Source organism: Hylobates moloch, unplaced genomic scaffold (genome assembly GCF_009828535.3).
Source record: "Hylobates moloch isolate HMO894 unplaced genomic scaffold, HMol_V3 SCAFFOLD_14, whole genome shotgun sequence".
In the NCBI taxonomy this organism is placed as follows: domain Eukaryota; kingdom Metazoa; phylum Chordata; class Mammalia; order Primates; family Hylobatidae; genus Hylobates; species Hylobates moloch.
Genome location: NW_026652289.1, coordinates 72,334,123 through 72,357,754, shown reverse-complemented (window position 1 = coordinate 72,357,754; position 23,632 = coordinate 72,334,123). Strand labels below are relative to the sequence as shown.

The window sequence follows — 23,632 nt, the reverse complement described above, 5'->3', positions numbered from 1 at the left end:
ATGTCCTCTCCCCAAACCTGCATCCCCCAGGGAGAGTGGTGGTGACTCTGAATGCCCACCCCACCCTTGACCTGGGGGCAGCAAGAACATAGGGCTCTTCCTGTCCCCAGGAGCATTTTCTCCTGATCATCCCCCCACCTTTGCCACAGCCCCTCCTACCTGTCCTCTCCCCATCCCAATTTCTGTCCCTTCCTCATTCCACTGCTCTGCCCACGCCTTCCCACGGTCCTCACTGCCTCCCAGTGCCGCCACTGCACTGGCCGTACTTTACGACCACCCTTTGGAGGAGGTGGACCCTCCTCTCCAGCACCACGGTCTTCTTCTGGGCCAGCTGCAGGGCGTGGCGGGTGTCCTCTGAGCTCCCTGGCTGCGGGTCCTCCAGCTGGAGGAGCACGTCTCGCAGCTGGACCTGCGTGGGTCCACACTCCTGCAGAAAACTGCACACTTCTGCACTGTGTGCCAGCTGCACAGCCTTCTCCCTCTTCAGGGCCTCCAGCTGCCCCCACCTGGGCAGAGGGTACAAGGTTGTCTCCACCACAGGGACACCTCCTCATCCATCCTGGAGCCTTGGCCAGAGCCTCACATGACAGAAGCTGCCAGACTGGCTGTCCCTTGCCCCTTCCCTGTGCCTCAGACATGTCCAGCCTCTCCACCTGGCATGGCGGGAGGCAGGTGAGTCAGGCCCCGGCTGGGCACTGTGTCCGCCTGCCTCACCACCTGCACTCCTGCCTTGTTCTCACCTCTGGCTCAGTTCCTCCTGCTGTCGTTGGATTTGTGTGGAGTTCCCAGGATATCTCTGCCTCAGTTGCTCGGCAGAGCTGCTGACTTCAGCCCAGAGGCCCTTTCCCACACGCAGGGCAGTGAGGAAGTTCTAGGGAAAAGGAGGACCCAGGCCTCTTGGGGGACTTTTTCTCTTTCCACACTCCCCTCAAGCCTATGATGGACCTCAGTGGTGCTCTCTGCTACAGGGATGCCCACGCTGCCTGGCCCCGGAAGGACAGCCATCCGAGTCGTTAAGGGCCAGGAGGCCCTCGAAATTCAAGCCAGCTCTCTGCTCCCCTCCCCCAGGCAGGACAGTAGTTAGATTGGAAAACTGAGTCACAGCAGCGGACCATAGGGAGGCAGGGGCAAGGTGAGGAGGAGATGCCAAGCTCCCAGGGCTGTACCTCATATTTGAGCTGCATGACCTCCAGGGTGTCAGCCTGGGGCTGCACCCTTTGGAGCAGCGCTGTGTGCTTCTCCAGCCACGACTGGAGCTCCCCACAGGAACTGCAGAAGCCGAACAGGGCCATGGCCTCCTCCAACCGGGCCCTGCGGAGCTGGGGAGAGGTGGCCCAAGGCTGGGGTGAAGGTCAGGGCCCCTGACAGGGCTCTCAGAGCAGGTCAAAGGGATGCTCCTCCCCATCCCAGCCCACCAGCAGAGCCCAGGGTCAGGGCGAGAGGGGGTCCCTGCCTCACTGCTGGGCCCCACATCCTCTCTCAGAGGCCTCTTGGCACCACCTGGAGGGAGCTGGCAAGGGCTTATGGTAGGGTAAAGGGCACTGGCAGTGTGCTCCTGTCTGGCCTTGCCCTGCTGAAACCCTTCAGTGCCAGCCCTGCTATAAGGTGAAATCCACACTTCTCCCTCCGCTTGCTCCACCCCCACCTGCCTTTCTAGTCTCTCCTCTGGCCATGGCCTCCCCAGCGTCTGTGCTGCAGGCACCCGGGCCTTCGCTTCCTCCACTGGGCCCCCTTCCTACCTTTGCACAGGTCCTGGCCAGCACCCCTGGGTTTACCTGCTTTCTGTTTCTCATTCAAGCCTCAGCTTGAAAGTCCTTCCCTCCAAGGTGCCTTCCCTGACCTCTAGCCTGACCTGGGCTACCTTCTCATGTGATCCCATCACACCTGCATCTAATGAGTTGTCTGACATCTTCTCAGCCATGATAAAAGCTCCTTGAGGACAGGGAACATGTCAGTCACTGCTTTGTCCCCTGGGATCATTGCACAGGAGCTGCTGGCACAGGGTAAGGACTTGAGCATTTCTTGAAAAAGAAGTGTTACCTCTGCCAGGGCCCGCAGACTCTCGTAGTCCTGATTCAAGTGGTCCTGTGTCTGGAGTATAGTGTTGGGATCAAAGTCAGGGTCAGGCTCAGCTGGGAGGGCCATCTTCCAGGCATCCCCAGGGCCAGGGTGGCAGGAAGCCTCACTCCAGGGCCCTGGGTTCCTCAGGCTTTCTCCTGGAGGGCTCAGGGCAGAATTCACCTGTGTGACAGAGGGCAGCGTGTCTAGAGGGGACCCCATCAAGCAGCAGGGGCTTTGGCCAGGCCACCCCTAGCCTCCGTGCCCTGAGACCTGGAGGCCCTGAGCTGTAGCTCAAAGGGTGTGTGGGACATGGGTCTGGGGGACAGGAAGCTTCCTTGGGGCTGAGGGTCGAGGGGCCAAACGTGAGCACATGATCTGATGGCTTTGATTTCCACATCGTGTGCTACATACACAGCTTCTTGAAAAAGGGCTGTGAGCCAAGCTATACGTGTTTTAAAGAACTTTGGGGGCTCAATGAACTGAGCAAGGGGTGTCAGAAGGCAGTCTGGGGCAGTGATGGGGCCACCCCAAACCAACAAGGTGGGCTAAGTCAGGAGAGACAGTCACTACTGGCCTGGGTGAAAGCGGAGGGGACCTTCCTGGAGGAAAGTGCTTAACGCTCTGAAACTGCCCGCAACGGGAGCCAGGCCAAGCTGTATGTGGATGCCCTCGGTTGGTGTGGGCAGACAGGATTCCACTACTTCTGGGCTAGGTCAACAGGTGAGATGCCACTGAGGACTGGGGTGAGGGACACCCACACCCACGGGAAGGCCACGAATCCCAGGCCAGAGGCCACAAAGGCCCTCCCATTTTTGTCCTCTGTGTGGCCCAGCCGCGGTGGAGCAAGGGAGACCAGGCGCCCTTCCCTGTCCCCGTCCGCACCGTGAACAACGACGCCCGGGCCGAGGCCGCCCGCCCCTGCTCCTCTAGCTGCCGCAGCTCGGCCGCGAAGGCGCGCAGGACGCGCTCCAGCCGCGCGTGGCGCCGCAGCAGGGTCTCGGCGGCCGCCTGGTCCTGACCGCAGGACGCTCTCTCCAGCGAGGATCGCCGTTCGCGCAGCCACGAAGCCGCCTCCGCCGCGTCCGCGAAGTACTGCGGGAGGGGGTCGGGGGTGGTGTGTGGGTGAAGGGGCGCGGCTGAGCGCGGGCAGGTGCTGGCACCCCCACCCCCGCCTCGCCGGGCCCCGCCCCCACCCCGCCCCCACCCCGCCCCACTACCTGCAGGACCAGCCGGGCTGTCTGCAGCCGTGTGCCCCGCCCCACCACCCGGGTCTGGAGCAGCTGCCACGCTCCCTGAACGGCCTCTGCCCGTTCCCTGGGATCCGGCTGCGTTGGGGGCCTGCTGGAGCTGAGGTCGCGTCCCCTCCGCACGAGATCTACACAAACGGCCTGGTGGCGGTGGACCTCAGCTTCCAGGGCCTAGCGGGGGGCAGAGCAGGGGGCTCAGTGAAGGGAGAACAGGGGAGGGGGCCGGGGGCCCGAGAGGGAAGGGCGAGGAGCTGGCGACCGGCGGGCGCGCGTGGGGAGCTGACACCTTGTGTTTCTGCAGGGCGCCTGCGATCTGGTTGAGATCCCGGCCCAGGGCCGTATTCCCCACCCGCTGTCCACACTCCTTCAGCCAGGCTTCCTCCTCCTCACAGTTGCGCAGGAACTCTGCCCGCTGCAGGGTCTGCTCCAGCAGGGCTCGCCTGAGGGACAATAGGGGCCACCGAAGGACATGGGGAGTCGTGGGGCATGGGCAGTGGGTTTCCCTCCGGGGTTAGACACTCCCCTTAGACAGGATTTTTCTTTTCCCTGGATGACTCAACAGGTGAGACAGAGGCTTTGGAAGTGAGGGTCAGTGTGGAGAAAACTGCCAGACCAACAGTACTTTAACCTGGGCAGGAGATAATTTGGGTTACAGAAAAGTTCTGGGAAAGGTGGAAGAGTTGGGGCAGGCTCTTACCGGGCCCTGACAAGAGCCACCAGGCTCTGGTGGAGCTGGGCCAGTGTCCTGGCCTTGGCCTGCAGCACCTCCACACTGGTGCCCAGGGAGGAGTCCAGCTCTGCGGTCTGCTGGGCAAGATGGCTCACATGGGCTCCGTGGGCCGAGACTTGAGCCTCCAGCAGGTCATGCCTCTGCAGCAGCTCCACCACTTCTGCCAGCTGCTGCCCACAGGTGGTGGACCTGGCCGGCCCCTGGCCAGAGATGATGGTCATTGCAGTGGTCCCAAGGTGCTGTGTCCCTCCGAGCACTGGCACTGGGGAAGTCCCCCACCCTGCTGTGTTTCCCAAGGGCCTGCTGGTCCAGTGCCCACCTGCAGCTCCTCCAGCTGGTGGGAGGCAGCCTCCACCTCCTGCAGCAGGCTCAGCACAGCCTGCATGTCTGCCACCTGCTTCCTCTGTCCCTGTAGATGCTGAAGGAGCCTCTGCCAGCGCACGGTAACTTCCTCCTGCCTAGAGGACATGAGAATGAGGGAGATCTCTAGGTTGGGGCAGAGAAGCTACTTCAGGGTTCCTGGTCTGTGGTGGGGCTTGGCTGCCCTGGAGGAGTCTGACCTCTGTGGCTGGGGCAAGGTCTATGGACTCTGAGAGTATCCTGGCTGGCGGTGGTAGGGGCAGTGTGTCCTACCTTTGGACACATGTAGAGAAGCCAGAAGGAGGGCCTGGAAGGATCAGGCCTTTCGGGCCCCCTAACTTGCATGCAGTCCCCATCTCAGTTGATGAAAACTCCATTCTTCCAGGTGCCCAGACTAAAATCTTTTTTTTTTTTTTTTGAGACAGAATCTGCTCTGTCACCTAGGCTGGAATGCAGTGGTGCAATCTCGGCTCACTGCAACCTCCACCTCCCGGGTTCAAGTGACTTTCCTGCCTCAGCTACCTGTGTAGCTGGGATTATAGGCAGTAATCCCATGGGCCACCATGCCTGGCTAATTTTTGTATTTTTATTTTTCTGTTTATTTTTTATTACTTATTTATTTATTTATTTATTTTTGAGACGGAGTCTCGCTCCTTTGCCCAGGCCGGACTGCAGTGGTGCGATCTCGGCTCACTGCAAGCTCTGCCTCCCAGGTTCACGCCATTCTCCTGCCTCAGCCTCCTGAGTAGCTGGGACTACAGGTGCCCGCCACCACACCCAGCTAATTTTTTTGTATTTTTAGTAGAGACGGGGTTTCACCGTGTTAGCCAGGATGGTCTCGATCTCTTGACCTCGTGATCTGCCCACCTCAGCCTCCCAAAATGCTGGGATTACAGGCGTGAGCCACTGCACCCGGCCAATTTTTGTATTTTTAGTAGAGACGGGTTTCACCATGTTGGCCAGGATGGTCTTGAACTCCTGACCTCAGGTGATCCACCCGCTTTGGCCTCCCAAAGTGCTGAGATTACAGGTGTGAGCCACCGGGCCCGGCCTAACATCTTGATAACTCACTTTCTCACACACCACGTCTGATCTGTCTGCAAATTCTACTTGGCACTACCTGCAAAATCTATCCAGAACTCCACCCCTTGTCACCACTGCTGCTCTGTCCTGGATTACTGCAATAGCTTTGTAACTGGTCTCTCTGCTTCTGCCTTTGCCCCTTGGATATATTCCCAACATGACATCCAGCTGAGCATCGCAAAACAAAAGTCAGATTGTGTCACTCGTCTGCTCCACTGATTTCCCATCTCTCTGAGTAAAAGCCAAATCATTACTGTGCCCTGCAAGGCCCGGCTTGACCTCCATCCCCACCCCTCACCCCTGTGCCCCCCTGACCTCAGCTCCTGCCACTTGTTCACTTTGGCCAACACTGGCCTCCAGGCTATTTTTCAAACCTGCCAGGCATGCACTTGCCTAAAAGGACACTGCATTTGCCGTTTCCTCCGCCTAGAATACTCTGTCTCCTACGTCTGCATGGCCAGCTCCTCATTTCTTTCTGGTCTTTACTTAGAAGTCAACTTCCCAGTGAATCCCCTCTAGCCACTCAAACTTAGCACCTCATATTCATTCCCTTATCCTCCTTTATTGTTATTAATTATTATTTTTGGAGATGGAGTCTCACTGTGTCGCCCAGGCCGGGGTGCAATGGCGCCATCTCTGCTCACTGCAATCCCCGGTTCAAGCGATTCTCCTGCTTCAGCCTCCTGAGTAGCTGAGATTACAGGCGCCCGCCACCACACCTGGCTAATTTTTGTATTTTTTAATGGAAACGGGGTTTTGCCACGTTGGCCAGGCTGTCTTGAGCTCCTGACCTCAGGTCATCCGCCTGCTACGGCCTCCCAAAGTGCTGGGATTACAGGCGTGAGCCACCGCGCCCGGCCTCTCCTTTATTATTATTATTTTTATTACCACATGCTATGAATTTTTCTTATTTGTCTGTTTTCCTTAGTAGTGTGTAAGTTCATGAGGGAAGGAATTTTTGTTTGTTCTCTTCTCTACTAAATCTCCAGCACCTAGCACAGTGTGTGGGACATAGTAGATACTCAATAAATTCTTGTTTAGTGGATGAATCAGAGGCTACCTAGAAAGTGCTTTACCAATAGGGATGAATTACTGATGGTGGGCTTGCAAGCATCACTGGGAGATAGATCTTTGTAGACGGAGCCCTGAGCCCATAAACCACCCCTCTCCTCTCTGGCAAAGAATAGGCACATGACATGGAAGGATGGGGGGTGTGGTAGGACAGCCTCAGCCAGCTGTGAGGAGAGTTCATGTGCTGGGGCTCACCTGCAGGCCACATCTGCCCAGCTGTGGTACTGCTCCTGCCGGAGGATGTCGGCGATCTCAGCCAGGGCCTGGAAGCGCCCCTCCTGGGGCAGGATGCCAGCCTCCAGCATGCCCAGCCTCTGGACGGCTGCCTCCACTGTGGCCAGGCTGGCTGGCGGGGCTCTGGCCTGGTCCAGCACCTGCTCTGCATCCTTAAGGAAACTCTCCCGGAGGGCTGCCTTGCGCTGGAAGCGCCGGGCCAGGGTTTCTAGCCGCTCCAGCTGCAGTAGCCTCTGCTGCAGGGCCTGGCTCCTTGCAGCCTCTGCCCACTCTAGCCCTGCCCAGCACTGGGACAGCTCTGCAAGGCCCAGGCCCTCACGAGGCAAGAAGGGCCTGCGGTTCTGGGCTTGGAGTGCTGTCTGTAGCCGGAAGAGCAGGGCCTCTGCGGCCCCTCGCTGCTGCAGCTGGGGTGGCTTCTCCTGGGTGCGGAAGATGGTGAATGCTGCCAGTAGCTGCCGCATGGCGGGCAGCGAGTCTGGGAAATCCCGCGCCTCCAGCTGCGCCTGCTTCTCTGCAATCCAGCGTAGCAGGTCAGCCACCAGCTGCTCGTACTGGGTCTGCAGTAGCTCTGTCTCCTGGAGCTGAAGCAGGATCTGGTGGAGGGCATAGGAAGGGGTCAGGGTCCGTCTCGGGGCAGGCCCTGGAATGGGCACTGAGGGCCAGCCAGAGTTCCCCAGGTGGGCTGTAGCTACCTCTCTGAGCCGAAGATGCTTTGAAGTGGTGGTACCCCCACCCCAGAGAACTGGGTTTGCTTGCATTGCACACTCGGACCCAGGAGCTCGGGGACCCTCTCCATGACTGAGGGTGAGGCTATCCTGCCTTCCTCCTCTTGTTTTACCCATTTGGCCTCACTGGTGGGGGTTGAGGCCCTTCAGGCTGCTGTTCTTTTTCTAGGCTGCCTTTCCCTTCCCTGAGCCCCCTACCCCAGAAAGCAGCTCACAGCCCTTGGCCTGTTTCACCCCCACCCACACCCCAAATGAGATACCCACCCTGAGAAGAGCACTTCCAGGCCTCAGCCTCTGCCATCGTGTCCAGAGAGTAAGAAAGCCCCCCAAAAACATGAACTCTGCGTAGCCCCCGCTGGCAGAACCTCTTCTGTGCCTGTCCTTGCAGAATCCTGGCCCTCTAAGCCTTTTAATCCCATTAGAAGCTTAATAGCCCGAGAGTCGGGGAGAAGGGGGAGGCCCAGGAGGGGCCATTCCTCCCCTGGCTTCCCTTGTATACCAGGCACCGTGCTGGGCCCATTACCCATGCTTCCTGGAACACTCACAAGGGCCTTCTGTTATCCAGGCATCATCATCTCCATGTGATAGAGGATGCACAGTGAAGTTGGGTGACTTGGCCAAGGCCACACAGCTAGTATGTGGCAGGGCAGGCTTCACGCTTAGGCCTGTCTGCCTCTGGAGCCCTTGTTCACCCCACCCCTCCTTTCTCCCCCACCTTAGTGAGTCTCCTCTGCACAGTCTGCCCCTGACGCAGGCGGGAGAAGTAGTGGTAGTAGAGGGAGACGTAGGTCATGATGGAGCGCTCATCAGGCTGTGCGGCTGCCACGTCCTCGGGGTCCAGTAGCTGAGCGATGCCCAGCTCCTGCTCAGCCACCAGGAAAGCAAAAGCGAGGTTGTGCAGTGGGCGGTCTGGACGCAGGGAGCTGTAGTCCAACAGGTCTGGCCTGGACAGACAGCGAGAAGGGCTCTTCACCAGCAGGAACCTACTGCTTTCCTTTAAGCAGATTCTTAAATGCACTCATGCTCCTATTGGCCATTCACATCTTCTTGTGAATTCGTTTTCCCAACAGTTATCTGAGGCCCTGTTGAAGGAGGAGGACTCTGACAGAGAAAGAAGAGAGTTCATTCGGCACAGGGACCAGGCTGGGGGGCTGGAGGAACCTCCAAACGGCAGGTGCTGCCAGGGTGTAGAACACGAATAGAATTGAGCGGCACAGAAAGTGGAGAAGGCTGGGGTCAAAGGTAAACTTGGCCAATCTCATGGCATTGTCTAGGGAAGGGAAAGGGGCTAACCCATCAGCCCTTTCTACATCTGTGCCCACTTTCCCCCCTTCAAGCCTAGGGATGTGAGAGAACGGGCAGGCTGAGGACCCAAACCCAGGAGCTGTTGGCTCAGTGGGCGGAGGCCTCCTGACGAGGGCGGGGTCACACCTGTGGGCGTGGATGAGGGCATTGAAGCCCAGCCCATCCCTCCAGCTTCGGGAGAAATCTGTAATGTTCACGTTGGTGTAGCTGGCCGTCTTCCGCTGGCACCAGACCAGCAGGGCTTCCTTGGTGGACAGCAGGGCTGCGCTGGCCCCAAACTCCTCCTGGCGGGACATGGCAGCGGGGTCACCATGCAGGGACGGGGTGGGGAGGCAGAGAGCCTGCAGGCTGTGGGAGAGGCAGGCTGGCCACAGCCAGATCCTGCTCCTCCCTGGCCCGGGGCCAGTGTGACTCTCCTCTCTTCAGAGTATCTGATTTTACCCAATTTCATCCACGGTGGGCAGGGATTGGGAGTGACAGCGACTGACCTTCCAAAGAAGTGGAGCAAGGGAAAGCCGTCACTGCAGAGGCGCTGGCACACGGCAACAGCTCCCGTTTTTTGAGCCCTTCTGACGGACCAGGTGCTGTGCTAACTGACCTAGGCTCATGGGATTGTGGCTGGGCTTCATGAGACTGGGTCCCGTCACTGCAGGCTGTCTGTGAGCCAGGCCCGATGTTATGGGCTGGAGTGCAGTGGCATGATCTTGGCTCATTGCAACCTCTGCCTCCCGGGTTCAAGCCATTCTCCTGCCTCAGCCTCCCGAGTAACTGGGACTACATGGACGCACCACTACGCCCGGCTAATTTTTTGTATTTTAGTTGAGACGGGGTTTCCACTATGTTGGCCGGGCTGGTCTCAAACTCCTGACCTCAAGAGATCCGCCTGCTCTGGCATCCCAAAGTGCTGGGATTACAGGTGTTAGCCACCACGCCCAGCCTCACTTCCTGTTTATAAACTCAAAATATCAAGGCTCAGCAGGCTGCACTTCCCCTGCCCTCTGGGCCCAGAGCCTGGGTAGGAAGGACATGCATGGTGCCCACATGACGGGGAGTGGAGTCTCGAGGCCCTGGGCTCCAGCGAGATCAGGCCCCAGTACCCTGCATGGTGGGGCCAGGCTGGCAGACGGAACTAAGGAAAATGCCGGGACGGCTTGTGAGGGATCAGGGCTAGCCTGAGCCCAAACACATCTGAGTCAGCAGGGAGCAGGGCCGGAGGGGGCTGCAGACAGGCAGAGACGGTGCTGGTAAGGGGAGGACGCCCACCTGCTGCTCCCAAGGGCCTGGACTGCAGGGGGCACCTGAAACTGGCCAGGGGCCTGGGGAGGTGAGTATGGCTTCCTGAAAGGGCTTGAGGTCAGTTAAAAATTCATCCGTCCCTTCAGCCTTCAAATAGATGCTCAGCCTGCAGACACACAAGACCCCTGCTCTCCTGGGGCTCAGGACCTGAGTTTCCAGCCCGTCCTGGACTTGTGCCAGATGTCTGGCTTCTCTTTTCACGAGGGTTTCATTCTCCAGGTTGGCTTTCCTTACCTACTGGAATTGAGTTTTGGGTGGCATTTTGGAAATCACGCAACTATGAAAAAGCATAAGCATAAGGACTCTCTCTTTTTTTTTTTTTTTTTGAGACACAGTCTCACTCTGTGACCCAGGCTGGAGTGTAGCGGTGCGATCTCGGCTCATCACACCCTCGACATCCTGGGCTCAGGTTATCTTCCCACCTGAGCCCTCCCGAGAGCTGGGACTATAGGCATGTGCCACAAAGAGTTTATAGTCTTTCTGATCCAGTGTGGGGGAAAGCGGTGGAATGGAGGAAGCTGGGGACCATGAAAGAAATGCTGTATCTTTGGTCTGCAGGGTGCCAGGGACTTTGTAAACCTCCAGAGCTGGGACTCCCTCCACACATTTCACTTTCCCCAACAGTATATTGTGGTGTAGTGGAAGTTACAGAGCCTCAGTGCCAAGTGGGGAGCAACACACGGGGTGAAAGTGGGTGCTGGGCAGTGACCCTGAACCCTCGCTAGTGAATGACTTGCCCAGACCTGGTTTGAAGCCCGTGGCCCTGGCCCTCACTTTAGCATGTTACAATGTTACAATATCTCTGGTATCCTGGGTTCTTCACCCATGGTTGGAGAGTGAATATGGACTTTGCAGTTTCCAAGATCTCCTATGGGGATCATAAAAGTTGCGTGAAACTTATCAGTCCCCAGGGGTCTGAGGTGAGGCCAGGGCTGGGCTGGGTCACCAGGTGCTGGGTGCTGGGGACTGAGCCATACCTTGTCCAAGGAGATGTGGGAGATCTGGAAACGCAGAATGATGACCCAGATGAGTCCCAGGATGAGTGTCTGGTCTCCGTCCACGATGTTCTCTGGCCCGATGAGTGGTATTGGCACCTGTGGGCACAATTGGCTGGGCTAAGCCATGAAGCCAATGTCCAGAGAGGACTCAGTCACCAAAAGCTTAGGGGGCCAGCTGTGGGATGGGAGGCTCCTGGAATCTATCCTGCCCCAGCTGGGAGTTCCCTCAGGGAGAAGCAGGCAGGGGATAAGTCCAGGAATCAAAGGCTTCCTGCCTGGTTGGAGCCATGCCTCAAGCCCACCTGGGTGAAGCCCCAACCTGGTGAACTGGGCTGGGCCCCTGGAGCAGGAGGACTCCCTGTGTGTGGGCTACAGGTAGACCTGGGCCAAGATCAGTGGTTCAGCTGCAGAGTTTGGAAATGAGGGGTCATACAGTCAATGTGTGAGCCCAACAGACAATAGCAACTGTCTGCCTCCATCTCCCAGGGTGTCCTGGGATCTTCAGGAGGTGGCTGGGTCCCTGGGCTCACACCCAAATCTCAGCCCTCTTCATCTGTTCCAGCTCCAACAGGGCCAGCTATAAATCCAGATTCCCAGGCTCCACCCAGTCAGACTGTCTTGGGCCAGAGCCTGGGAATTTGCACTTGAACACCTTGGGTGGCTCTTAGGTACACCAAAGTTGAGACTCCTCTGCCCTACATCTTGCCATTTGGACAGGGAGGATGGGTGAGTCAAGGGGAGAAGCCCCGCAGGGTCTGGCCCCCAGCCCTCTCTGGCTCCATCTTCCACCCTGTGGAATCACACAGCTCCAAGGCCCATGGGATTCTTGCAGTTCTGTGGGATTCTAAGCATAGGACTTCAGGTCTTTGCAGGGCCGTGCCTACTGTCTGAAAGTATTCTCCCAGGTATCTGCATGGCTGTTCACCTCCCTGCCTTTAACTCTTCACTCAGATGTTGCCTAGCCTGACCACTTTATTTAACATAGAAACTTAAGGACTATTTCTCCCACCCAAATACACACTCTCGATCCCCTTGCCCTGCTCAAGTGAGGATCTTGGCTTTGTTTTCTGGTATATCCTAGGGGAGTGGCACACAGCAGGGAATCGATCAGTAAGTACTGAATGGAGAAAGAAAAGGAGTGAGACTTTCCATAAGACCTGAAGGGCAACTGGCTTCAGCCGGCCACTACTAGCCCTGTGGGAGGAGCTGCAACCCCAGGCGTCCCCCTGGGTAAACTTTGGTATATCTGGCTGGCCTCTAAAGGATTCCACCTGTGCTCCTGGGGTGGATTCCACCTGCCATGTCAATCACCTTGGCTTAGAGTTGGAGCCTCTGGTGAGTGGGGTGTTTGTCTGCTCCTCCCAGCTCCTGAGAGCCCAATCTCCTGACTTCCTATTGAGCGATGTCACGCTGGTGGCTTAAACTCGTCACGCTGGTGGCTTAAACTCACCGTGATGGGGGTATTAACGCCATAGGATCAGCGAATAGAGCACACTGGAGCTTCTATCTCCCCCAGAGAATCATTTGTTAAACATTTACCACCACACCGCTGATCTGGGTTCAATGAATCTGTCTCCCATTGAAGCCAGGTGCCTTGAGGTGGGGGTCTGGGCTTTGCTTAGCGTAGCCCAGCACCTGCATAGAATGCCCAGGGCATGGGAGCATCTCCATAAGCGAGAGCATCCCTCATTCTGCCACACATTCCCTGTGTGTTTGTGGCAACTCCGTCGTCCTTTCTAGACCACAGTTGCCTCCTATGTGTATGGAGACAAGGATGTCACCCTCACAGGTCTCAGTGACATGCTGTATATTAAAGCTTGGGGGGAGCTGCAACGCCTCTGACAAAGGCTGTGGGGCTTACACCCTTCCCAGGTTCCTGGAGGGGAGATGACTGGCTCACAGGGTCATTATCCCTGGATCAACCAGGGCCCAGCATTCTGCAGCTGGCAGCGTTCTGCTCTTGCACCTGCTCAGGACGGCAGTCACTCCCCTTCCCTTTGCTTGGGTTTCTCCCCTCCCTGGCTTTTCTCCAACACACCAGTACCCCAGGAGGCTGGATGTAAGCTCCACTCCAGGACATAGTGATGGGCACGCACAGTCAGGCTCCGTCCAGCCAGGCCCAGCTCAGTGACTTCACAGCCTCCAGGGACAGCCACCTCCAGGAGCCCTTAGTCTTCACAGTTCCCGGTTCCCAATGATCCCTTTGCCCCACCCCACCCTTGCACCGGCCCCTCGCCCTGGCCATGAGGGTCCCTCTGTCCCTGGAACTCTGGCCTCCTTCTAGCGCCCATCTCTTGGCCTGTCCCTTTCTTTCAGGTGACTCTGGCTCCCCACATTTGCTGAGGCCTCCTCCCTCCTTCTCCAAGACAGGCCCTGCTCCTCTTCGCCACCTGCCATCTTAGTGTCTGGGTCTCTTCCCTTTGTTTCCTACTCAATGCCAGGCCCCCCATGGCCCCACATCTGGGCTCTGTTGGCCGGTTAACCATCGATCTTGCCTGGTAAATAATTCAGGGCCTCTGTTTCCTCATCTGTGAAATGAAAAGCCTAAGAGAACGCTAAGATTCTTTTGGCCTAGAATCCTGTGAGTCTCTCTTATGACAGACAGTGACATTTTCCACCCCAGTAGGGACCTGGATTGCTCCTGCCGTGGCCAGCTGGGTGCTCTCCAAGTCAGGGGTGCTGTGCGAGGAGGGCTTGGCTTCTGCTCCTCTGTGTCCCAGCCACTCCTCCTGTACTCAGGCCCTAGCTCCTCTGCTCCGCCCTGTGGCCTGGCGCGGGAAAGGTGACCCAGTAGTTCAGCCTGTCCCAGCTGCCTGCCCCAGCACCATCCCAGACCCCTTTCCCTGGGGCCCACCTTGGCCCTGAGGAAGGCCAGAGCTCGGCTGCTGTTCTCCAGGAAGTGCACACGCAGGCGGCCACGGCTTGGGGGTGGCAGGGCCTCCCCTGAGATGAGCTCCAGCAGCCGCAGGAGGTGGATGCCGTCAGCCAGCTCTGTGTACAGGTTCCGGATCTTGATGCCCATCTGGGGAGGGGACGGGGATAGGTATGGGGTCAGCCCAGCCTCACTTGTCCTCTCATCCTGGGACCTGAGAGGTGCAACCCAGAGCAGCTGCTTTGGAAGAAGGAGCTCTGGCCTCAGCTTGGCCTCAGGCAGATGACCCCACAGCTCACCCCCAAGGGCCACTGGCCAGAGCTGGGGGCGTGGTACGGGTGGGTTGTGAGTCACAGCTGGCTATACTTACCTGGCCGCACTGGAAGACATTGTTGATCCACTTGGTGAAAGTCTTCTCCTGCATCTGCATGTGCCGGGCCTGCAGCTTGCGAATGTGGCCCGTCTCGTACTGAGAGTCCATGGTGAGACTTGGACTGGGCGGGCCCCGGAGCTCTGTGCTGGGCCTCCTGCTGTGGTGCCCTGCAGCTCTGAGGAGCACCCGGGGACTGTGGGGCTGACCAGCCATCAGCCCTGCAGAGCTTTGGGGATGAGGAGCTGCTGGATGACTCCCTAAACCTGGAGGGCATGCAGGTTAGGGGATGATGTGAATGGAGATGGCCCCTCTGCCAGGGGCCTGGGGTCCCACCTTGCCAGACTGTCCTCACATTTCATGGGAGTTGCAGCTTGGAGCCCAGCCAGGTAAGGGCCAGTGCTTCTGGTCCTCTGTGCTTGAATGGCCCAGGGCCCCCTTTGCCCCACCCCACCTTCCAGATTCTTCTTCTCAGAGCCCCTGCTGCCAGGTCCCTCCACCACAGTGACTGGGACAGGTGGAAGGAAGACAGGAAACTGCTTACGTGGTGATGCCTGGGTCCCGCAGACGGCTCTGCTGGATGGATGAAGATGGCAGATAGCAGGGGCTGCTTACCTTGGTGATGCCTGGGTCCCGCAGAGGCGGCCCAGCTGGACGGATGGAGATGGCAGATAGCAGGGGCTGTGCAGGGAGGGAGAGGGACATCAGGAGAGGCCAAGGCTGGAGGAGGGCCGCACCACAGCCCTCCCCTTGAGCCAGCGTGCTGGGGTGACGGCACACAGGCAGCATTGTCCTCCCACCTGCCACAGGGCGTGGCCCAGACTGGGAGTGGGTGGTTCAAGAATGCTCCAGGGCCATTGCCAGATGATCTCCTCCTTCATCATCCTCCCTTCCCCGCCAGCAACTTCCCGAACTCCAGGTGGGGGTCCTGGCTCCTAGGACGCAGAGGCCCATGGGGCAGCCCTGCCACCGCATGGGGTGCTGCAGTCTGCGTAGGAGGCACCAAAGGACAGAGCCTCTGTGGGAAGCCTGTGGACGCACTTCCCAATCTGAGACTGCCCTCTGTACCCTCGTGGGGCCTCTCTGTGAGCACCCAGGGGGAGGAGATGAGGGAGCGTCCTGGGCCATGGTCTTCTCATTCACCCCCAGGGAACAGCCCATAGACTGAGGGCCTCACAGACCCTGGGCTTGGCTTTTCAGGCCCTGCCAGAGGTGCAGCCTGCCTAGCCTGGGGCTGAAGGGTAGGCTCCCCGGAGGAAAGGGGCGACCTGGAACTGCGAGGGCTGTGGAGTCTCCACCATAGAGACATGGTGTTAGCTCTGGGCTCCGCAGAGCCGGCCGTGGCCCGGGTCTCGGAGGCAGGGGTGCAGAGGGAGCTGGTGGGCGCCTATCCCTTCCTCCCTGAGCAGCTGTCGACTACATGCCAGAGTGAAGGCAAGTTCTAATTCTGGGGGTCTCACCCGCCTCTGGCTAAACTCAGGGTAGCAGTGTGGGCTGGGGTGTGTGTGTGTGGGTGTCTTCCAGCAGCCCCGGAGCCTCTGAAGCGACAATCTGCTCCTCAGGGAGGCGCTCCTGGCAGCCACAGCCCACAGTAGGACAGCCACTCAGCCCGCCCTTGAGTGCTGGGCTAGGGATGAGTCACACCTGAACCGCCTGGGCCCACTGCAGGCAGTCAGGGGCGACGCTGAGAGGTGCCATGGTCTCGGGTGGAGTGCGGCTCCCTGCATCTGAGAGACGCTTCCTCTCCTGCTGTCCTCTTCCTGCCAGGCCCCTCCTGCACCAGCTGGCTTCCAGACACCCTGCGCTCCTCCCTTGCTTGCAGCAGTTGCTGTGGCGGTCCTCTCGTGCACCCCTGCTTCTGCCCTCACTGCCCCTGAGGGTCCTCATCACTGACCCCCTAACTCAGCAGCCTAGGCACCACCACCCTGCAACTTTCCACAGTGCAGCTCTATTCATGCCTGTGAAGCCTCCCACCGCCTGGGAGGGAAAACCCAGACTTGGCAGACCTTGCCTCAGCCAGGCCTTTGAAGCCCGCCAGCTTACCTAACCAGGCTAGTCTGCCCCCCTCACTCTGGGTGCTCTCCATGGGCCACTCACCATTTCCTGAGCAGGACCAGAGCTCTCTTGCCCCAAGGCTGGGCTTCAGCTGTTCCTTCAGCTTCGAACATCCCTTCCCACTCTCCATCATCCACATTCACCTATCCTGTCTGCCCCAGTTAAAATCCTGTTTCTTCTAGGAAGTCCCTCATCCCACCCGCTTACTCCAGGGAGACTGAGCTTGTTCCTTCTAGTAAGACCCTCAGCCCGTGGAGTCCTGTGTGATGTTGTGAGCATAGGAGGACAGACTGAACTGCGTGGTGCTTCGCACATAGACCTCAAGAGAGACTGGCATTTTGAAGCTGTTGGCGGGGGCTGTGGACTGCTTTTCTTCCTTTCTAGCTCAACGGCAGCTAAAGCCACTGCACACAATGCAAGGACTGGCTCCTGTTTGGCCGCGACTGATTGCAGCCCCTGGTGAAATGAGAACCCTGTGGGTCGGAACAAAGTTTGGATTATTTATGTTGCAAGTAACCAAAATCTCAAGTGAAACTGGTTTAAACAATATATTTTTATTATTTATTTATTTGCTTATTTATTTATATTTAATTCTTTTTTAGAGACAGGGTCTTCTTAGGTTGCCCAGGCTGGTCTTGAACTCCTGGCCTCAAAGATCTTCCCACTTCAGCCTCCTGAGTTGCTGGGATTATAGCTGTGAGCCACCATGCCTGGCTTACACAGTATAAAGGGAATGCATTGGCCCACACAGTGGAAAAAAAAATCTAGTAGGATTAGGACTTCAGGTGAGGTTTGATCCAACAGCTCAAATGTTGTCACCACAGGCCTGGATTCCTCTGGCCTTTCTCACGGTCTCTTTCATTTTCATGCTCCACAAGATGGCTTCTGCCAGGCTGACCTCGCTCCCCTGACCCCAGCAGCTCTGGACACCCCTCTCAATGCCATTTATATTGTTGCATCAATAGGCTCATTTCTATACACTGCAAGGTTCAGAGAAGAGAGAATAACTCTCTCAAGAGTTCTAACAGAAGTCTGGGGGTCTGGCTCTCATAGGCTTGAACAGGGCCACATGTCCATTCCTGAGCCAATATTTGTGACCAGGGGGATGTGGTCAATCTCATCCAAACCTCACTTGAAGTGAGAGTGGGAGGAGTGCCCTGCAAGGGGACTCTAGGTCTGGACCACCAAAAAGGTAGATGGGTTGGTGGGAAAAGCCAGATGCCTACTACGGTAGTGGGCAGGGGGAGGGCACACTGGCGAGGTGCAGCAAGAGGCAGGGGCAGTGCTGGCCAGGCAGGGGCTCCTCCCTAGCACGACTGGAGAAAGGACTCCTGTGAAGCGGTCACCTCCATGAGTCCCTCCTGTCCTGGCTTCCAACCACTCTGAAGTGGGGCTTTTGTCTGCAGACCTGGCCTCTGCCGCCTACCCTCTTCTGCCCCCACCTGATGGGGCTGCTTTCCTTCTGAAGCAGCTGCATTTTGGGTTTCTCTCCACAGGAAGAGTCGGGGCTCACAGGCACACCCTCTCCCTAACTCTTCTCCCCCAGTTCAAACTGGATCCAGGGATCCACACTCTGCTCTGAGAGACCAGCACGCAGCCACTGGAAAATGAGCCAGTGGGACAGGGCAGCTCCATGTTTATTGATCAGCAGACTGTGTCTTTTTGTTTGAAACTTCTAAATGAGATTACAAAAAGAAGAAAAATAGAAGCATTGTGTATTAACTGCATTGGTTAACCAACATTGGAACCCAATACTCTGGTATTAGGCCCGCATTTACCTGAGTAAACTCAGTGGTTTTCTGTCCTAAGCATGCTCGCCTGCTACATCCCATGGAGGAAAATAAACAGTGAAACACTTTCCTCATCTTCAAGGCAATTGTCTCAGGCATCCTCCAGGCATAATGACGGAGGGGGAGCGAGGGTGCGAGGTGCAAAGGTCCAGGCCGCAGCTGTGACTTCCGCAGGTGAACCACAGCTCCCCAGCCCCAAATCCAAAGATGCTCTTGCTGCATCACAAGTGTTCAATAGAGAACCAGGTCCATCCCTGGAGAAATGAAAGCCAAAAGCCAACTGAATGAATGACCCTCCCTCAGAAGAGCGACCCTGCCCCCAGGCCATCCAATGTGGTGAGTTGAGAAAAGAATTGACAGACGCTGCAGGGCTGGAGCAGGAGGCGGAAGCAGGTTGGAAGGCTGTTGTGCGCCACCCCTCCCTGGGAGCTGGGGAGATTCCCAAGTCTTAGTGCAGTGTTTCTCTACAAACGGGGTCAGGAGACCCTCACTGGCAGGCTGACAACTTGGAAGCAGACTGGGAGCAATAGGCTGGAGTTTTCATTTTCCCTTTAAACTCAAGACTGGAAGGTTTGTGTTATGCGATACCATATGCTGTGTAGAAAACACGGCCTCAGCTTCTTAGATGTTGTAGTTCTAGAGTTTAGGTACTTCCACCCCTCTCTCCTATACATATACACTCTGGGGAAGAGGTTCTTTGAAAATTGGGGTGGTGCAGGAAGGGCAACAGTGACGGTGAGCAGGCCCCAGGGTCGGCCCTGCTGCCCTGCCGTCTGGGGTAGGGAGACAGCTGGTGGTGTGGACACATTCATAGAACTTTGTACTGGTCCTGGGAAGATACAAGTCCTCACTTGGTCGCCATCCCTCATATTTTCTAGTGTTTTCTTTTCCAGTCAACTTTTCTTGATGAATGACTGCATGTAAGAGGATATTAAGAAAAGTGGCCACATGATTTCCTTTTTTTTTCTTTCTCTCTAAGAACATTACCAGGTGCCAGCAGGGAAAGGACTCCGCTGCCTGACGCCTCTCCCACCTGAGAGCGCAGAGGTAGGGAGATCACAGTGCCTGAGAGGTTTTCCTCCACGGAGAAATCGGAGACCTCAACCTGCTGCCCTCTAAAGCAGCTTTCTGTATCCAGACAAAACTTACATATGTACACATTGTTTTAAAACGACATACTCGTGACATACATGTATATAAATTCATGTTTATATATGACAATTGAGCAGAGATAAAGAACAAGATAATTCTGGATGGCAAAATCAGTTTGCCTGGGCATCTGTAAGCCTTTGGGCAAGTGAATTCCCTCTTCTCTTCCTCAGTTTACCCTTTGGTGACCTCCACTGTGGCTGCAGACTTCAGGTGGTCCTCACACATTCACAGAACTGTCTGCTTAGGTTACAGAACTTTGGGAGGCCGAGGTGGGTAGATCATGAGGTCAGGAGATTGAGACCATATTGACCAACATGGTAAAACCCGATCTCTAGTAAAATACAAAAATTAGCCGGGCATGGTGGCAGGTGCCTGTAGTCCCAGCTACTTGGGAGGCTGAGGCAGGGGAATAGCTTAAACCTGGGAGGTGGAGGTTGCGGTGAACTGAGATCGCGCCACTGCACTCCAGCCTGGTGACAGAGTGAGACTCCGTCTCAAAATAAAAATAAAAATAATAAAATAATAAATGGTTCTTTTCTATGCATCTAATGAATTTTAAGTGCTTGTTAAGACTAAAAACCACGTTATGCATTTCCTGCTCTTAAAACTAAATTATGTAGAAAGTAAGCTAGGGAGCGTGAGGGTAGGCATCTCGATATAAATGCTTCTCCCAAATCAAGATTTTCTCTTCAATCTGTGCCTTTGACCCTGTCACCAAAGGCAGGTGACAGAAAAAAAAAATTATGTGGCTTTTGGAAGATTCAGTGGGATGGTTCTGATTTCATTCACTTCTGGTGCCAGCAGGACCCCATACCATGTGGCCATTGCTGTTTTGTGTCTCTTCCTGCATAAATAATGGTGGATGGCACCTACCTCCCCAAGCTGGTGCCCACAGAGGGGAGGCACCTCCACCTGACGCAGGTGTTGCAGCAGTCCAGAGAGGTTTCCTCAGGGGATTTGGGGAGAGCACACTCTGGAGCAAAAGTACAGGTATGTGCCCGAATCCTGCCTCATGATGGGCATTCATGATACGAACCACACAGCCTTTAAAGAAAAGGTTTTATATGAAAGGTTCCATTTTGTTTCTGCATAAAGGCTTTTATCCTGTAAGGAAAAAAAAAAAAAAAAACCCTAGACATAATAAATGCCTGTTTTCTACAAAAACAATGTCTAACTCTGGGTGGACTGATCTCTTCTCAACAGCCCAGGGCAGGGCTGGTCCCTCATTCACCTGTGTCCACAGGGCCGAAGACACTGCACACACCAGAACAGGATTTGATTGAATTTAAATCCTGCCACCCACCAAGGAGACCTAGGGACATTTAATGTTTGAGGGCCACACTAAACGATCACGGCAGAGAACCACCTCTTTTCTTTACTGTAGTTTAAGTATGATAAGTGGGATTTGCTATTACTTATTGGAAAAACCAGTAAGAAAAGCTAATCTTCAGGCTTCAATGTGATTTGACATGCAAACAGGAAGTTTTGCCAGGGGTTAATAAAGGTTGTGAATTCCAGATTCCTAGCCGAATATGGCTTTGCTGGAAAGCCCCCTGGAGGGGAGGCTGGGAGGGCTGACCAGATGGTCATCGGGGCACTGGGATGGATGCACACTGGGGCCTGGCTGCCTGCTCTGCTGGAGACTGCAGAATGGATGGGAGATCCACAGTGCATCTCCCTTCCAAACCCAGGAGGCATCTGTCGTCTTCTCTTTGGTAGACAGTCTGGAGACAGCAGAAACCCTCTGCTCTGTTTTTTTTTGCCACTCTAAATATAGCAGAAAACAAAACAAAATAAATAAGATAATCTTTGCTGCCTCCAGGTGCCCTCTGAGGGACAGACAGCTGCTCCAGAGTTGTTCATGAGGACAAAAAGCCCAGGCAGCCTGAAGACCCAGCTGCTCCGGGTGAGCCTCGGCTCACTTCCTGTGGTTCCTGGGACTCACCAGGCCCATCCCCATGCGCGTTTCTCCAGGCAGGTTCTGAGGACTCTTTGGACAATTTCTCTTTCTTCTCAACCCTTCAATCTCCTAATCCACCCCCCTACCCCCAATATTTTCAAAAAAACTAAGGGAATTTTGGAGGTGAAACAAGTCATCTAGGCCGGGCGCGGTGGCTCAAGCCTGTAATCCCAGCACTTTGGGAGGCCGAGGCGGGCGGATCACGAGGTCAGGAGATCGAGACCATCCTGGCTAACACGGTGAAACCCCGTCTCTACTAAAAATACAAAAAATTAGCCGGGCGTGTTGGCGGGCGCCTGTAGTCCCAGCTACTCGGGAGGCTGAGGCAGGAGAATGGCGCGAACCCGGGAGGTGGGGCTTGCAGTGAGCCGAGATGGCGCCACTGCACTCCAGCCTGTGCGACAGAGAGAGACTCCGTCTCAAAAAAAAAAAAAAAAGAAGTCATCTAGTTTCCAGTGTCCACCCTCCCCATTCTACAGATGGGGAAACCAAGGCACAGAGAGGGCAGTGCCTTGCCCAAGGTCATTCGGTGAGTCAGTGGTGGAGCAGGCCTGAGGCCCAGGTCCCCCAGTTCCTGCCCCGTTCTGCGGCCCACCCCTCAGTCAGCCTTGGGCAGGGACTTCCTGTGCGAGGGGGGCACGAGGTGCGGGGGCAGGCTGCTGGGCAGCTCGTAGCCGTCGAGCTTGATCTTGATGAGGTGCTTGGCCAGTGCGAACTCCTCCTCGTCCAGCATGCCGTCGCAGTCGCAGTCGGCCAGCTTCCAGATCTTGCCCAGGACGCTGTTGGGCAGCTTGGAGGTCACCATCTCCTTCTTGGCGTTGACACCTGATATCTTGCCATTGATGGGTGACAGAGTGTAGAAGAGCTCGTCATAGACGGGCTTGTCTTTGGCCACGACCCACTCCTCCTCGTCGGCGCCCTCCTTGGCACCCTCCCCATAGCCCTGGTTGAAGGGGCCCTCGGTGGTGCCATCGAAGGCGCCGCCCTGCACCAGCTGCGTGGGCGTGCTTATCTCCTCCTGGCTGATGAGGTTCATGAGGGGCGAGATCTTGTTGCTCAGCATGTTGTCCACTGCCTCGATCAGCTTGGGCTTCAGCGAGTGGAATTTGGTGAAGTCATAGTTCTCAAGCTGTTCCTACAGAAGGACAAACCACAGGATGGGTTACATGCGGTCTCTTCAGGGGGAAACAACTGGGGGCCGTCGGAGGGAGATTAATTCTGCCCCAGGCAGACGTCCCACCCACTACTCAGGAGTGCACTCTTTGGGAGCTTCCCACATCCAAATGTACCACATATAGGAGTGGTTGTTTTGGAACAAGAAAGAAGTGTTTTTCCTATGGCAGCCAATCTCTGCTGGTGGCCGCATGAGTGACAGCAACCTCCGAGGACTCTGAGAAACCTCCTTTCACCTGCCTTTTAAAAAATGCTCTAGAGCTAGTATTCTATTTCTCAAGGGATTTCACTACACACTTCAGCTGATCTTCACAGCAATCCTGGGAGGAAGGAGGGGCAGGCATTTACAACCCCATTTTACAGAGAGCTGTGAGGGGCTGTCTGGCAGAGTCAAGGCAGAGCCCCTGTCTCCTGGCTCTTGACTAATGCTCTCTGTGCTGGAACACAGAGCTGTGACAGAAGGACTATATTTACATAAAACAATTAATTAAATACTTTGTTTTCACGGCACCTAAAAAAATGTAGTTTAGGGTAGCTTCTCAGTGGCTCTAACCTCTTATGAATGAGCTGAGGGGGCTACTCAATAGGAACCCTGCAGGACCAGCCCCACCAAGTACGGCCTGACCAGGAGCACCCATGCTACCCCAGGAAGGTATCGAGGCAGGGCCACGGAGACCTTGCATATACAACATAATCATCATGAATCCACTGTCATTTCAAAAATATGGACAAATAAGCAAAAGCTGGAACTTGTAAGAGCAGGGAGTAGGGCTGGGAGCACGAGGGAATAAACGTAGCTGGTAAGCCTGAGTATCACTGGCCAGGTCAGGACATGTCTTAGCTCCACCTGTTGAGTGAGGCAGCCTGTCAGCAGACAGAGCAGCAGAAGCACAGGCTCTAGAGGGGGCCTGGGAAACACTGTGACTGCCCAACCAGGCTGGGGCAGACTACAGGATGCCACAGAGGCTCTGTGGATGGCACCGTAGAAACTGACCTTCCTACCTTGGTTCTCCTTGGTTACTCCATCCATCCATCCATTCATCCATCCATCCATCCAACCACCCACCTGTCCAACCAACCCTCCATCTAACCATCCATCCATTCAACCAACCCTCCATCCATCCATTCAGCCAACAATTCATCCATCCAT

General features: G+C 56.1%; 2 protein-coding genes across 2 annotated transcripts in view; both read right to left on the bottom strand.

Annotated features, from left to right (window-relative positions):
• Positions 1 to 14,568, bottom strand: part of SPTBN5 (spectrin beta, non-erythrocytic 5) — a 45,330-nt gene extending 30,762 nt beyond the window's left edge. The window contains exons 1-15 of the mRNA XM_032175312.2: positions 14,353 to 14,568; positions 13,965 to 14,132; positions 11,090 to 11,206; positions 8,943 to 9,100; positions 8,227 to 8,455; positions 6,748 to 7,379; positions 4,358 to 4,496; positions 4,006 to 4,238; positions 3,595 to 3,748; positions 3,279 to 3,479; positions 2,944 to 3,153; positions 2,041 to 2,241; positions 1,167 to 1,319; positions 741 to 871; positions 267 to 506 (exon numbers count right to left, since the gene is read on the bottom strand). Of these exons, the coding sequence (XP_032031203.1) occupies positions 267 to 506; positions 741 to 871; positions 1,167 to 1,319; positions 2,041 to 2,241; positions 2,944 to 3,153; positions 3,279 to 3,479; positions 3,595 to 3,748; positions 4,006 to 4,238; positions 4,358 to 4,496; positions 6,748 to 7,379; positions 8,227 to 8,455; positions 8,943 to 9,100; positions 11,090 to 11,206; positions 13,965 to 14,132; positions 14,353 to 14,568 (3,182 nt within the window). The remainder of the gene's footprint in view (positions 1 to 266; positions 507 to 740; positions 872 to 1,166; positions 1,320 to 2,040; positions 2,242 to 2,943; positions 3,154 to 3,278; positions 3,480 to 3,594; positions 3,749 to 4,005; positions 4,239 to 4,357; positions 4,497 to 6,747; positions 7,380 to 8,226; positions 8,456 to 8,942; positions 9,101 to 11,089; positions 11,207 to 13,964; positions 14,133 to 14,352) is intronic.
• A 4,816-nt stretch (positions 14,569 to 19,384) lies between these two features.
• The window catches only part of EHD4 (EH domain containing 4), a 77,055-nt gene continuing 72,807 nt past the window's right edge, over positions 19,385 to 23,632 (bottom strand). The window contains exon 6 of the mRNA XM_032175003.2: positions 19,385 to 22,444. Within this exon, the coding sequence (XP_032030894.1) occupies positions 21,908 to 22,444 (537 nt within the window). The 3' untranslated portion in view covers positions 19,385 to 21,907. The remainder of the gene's footprint in view (positions 22,445 to 23,632) is intronic.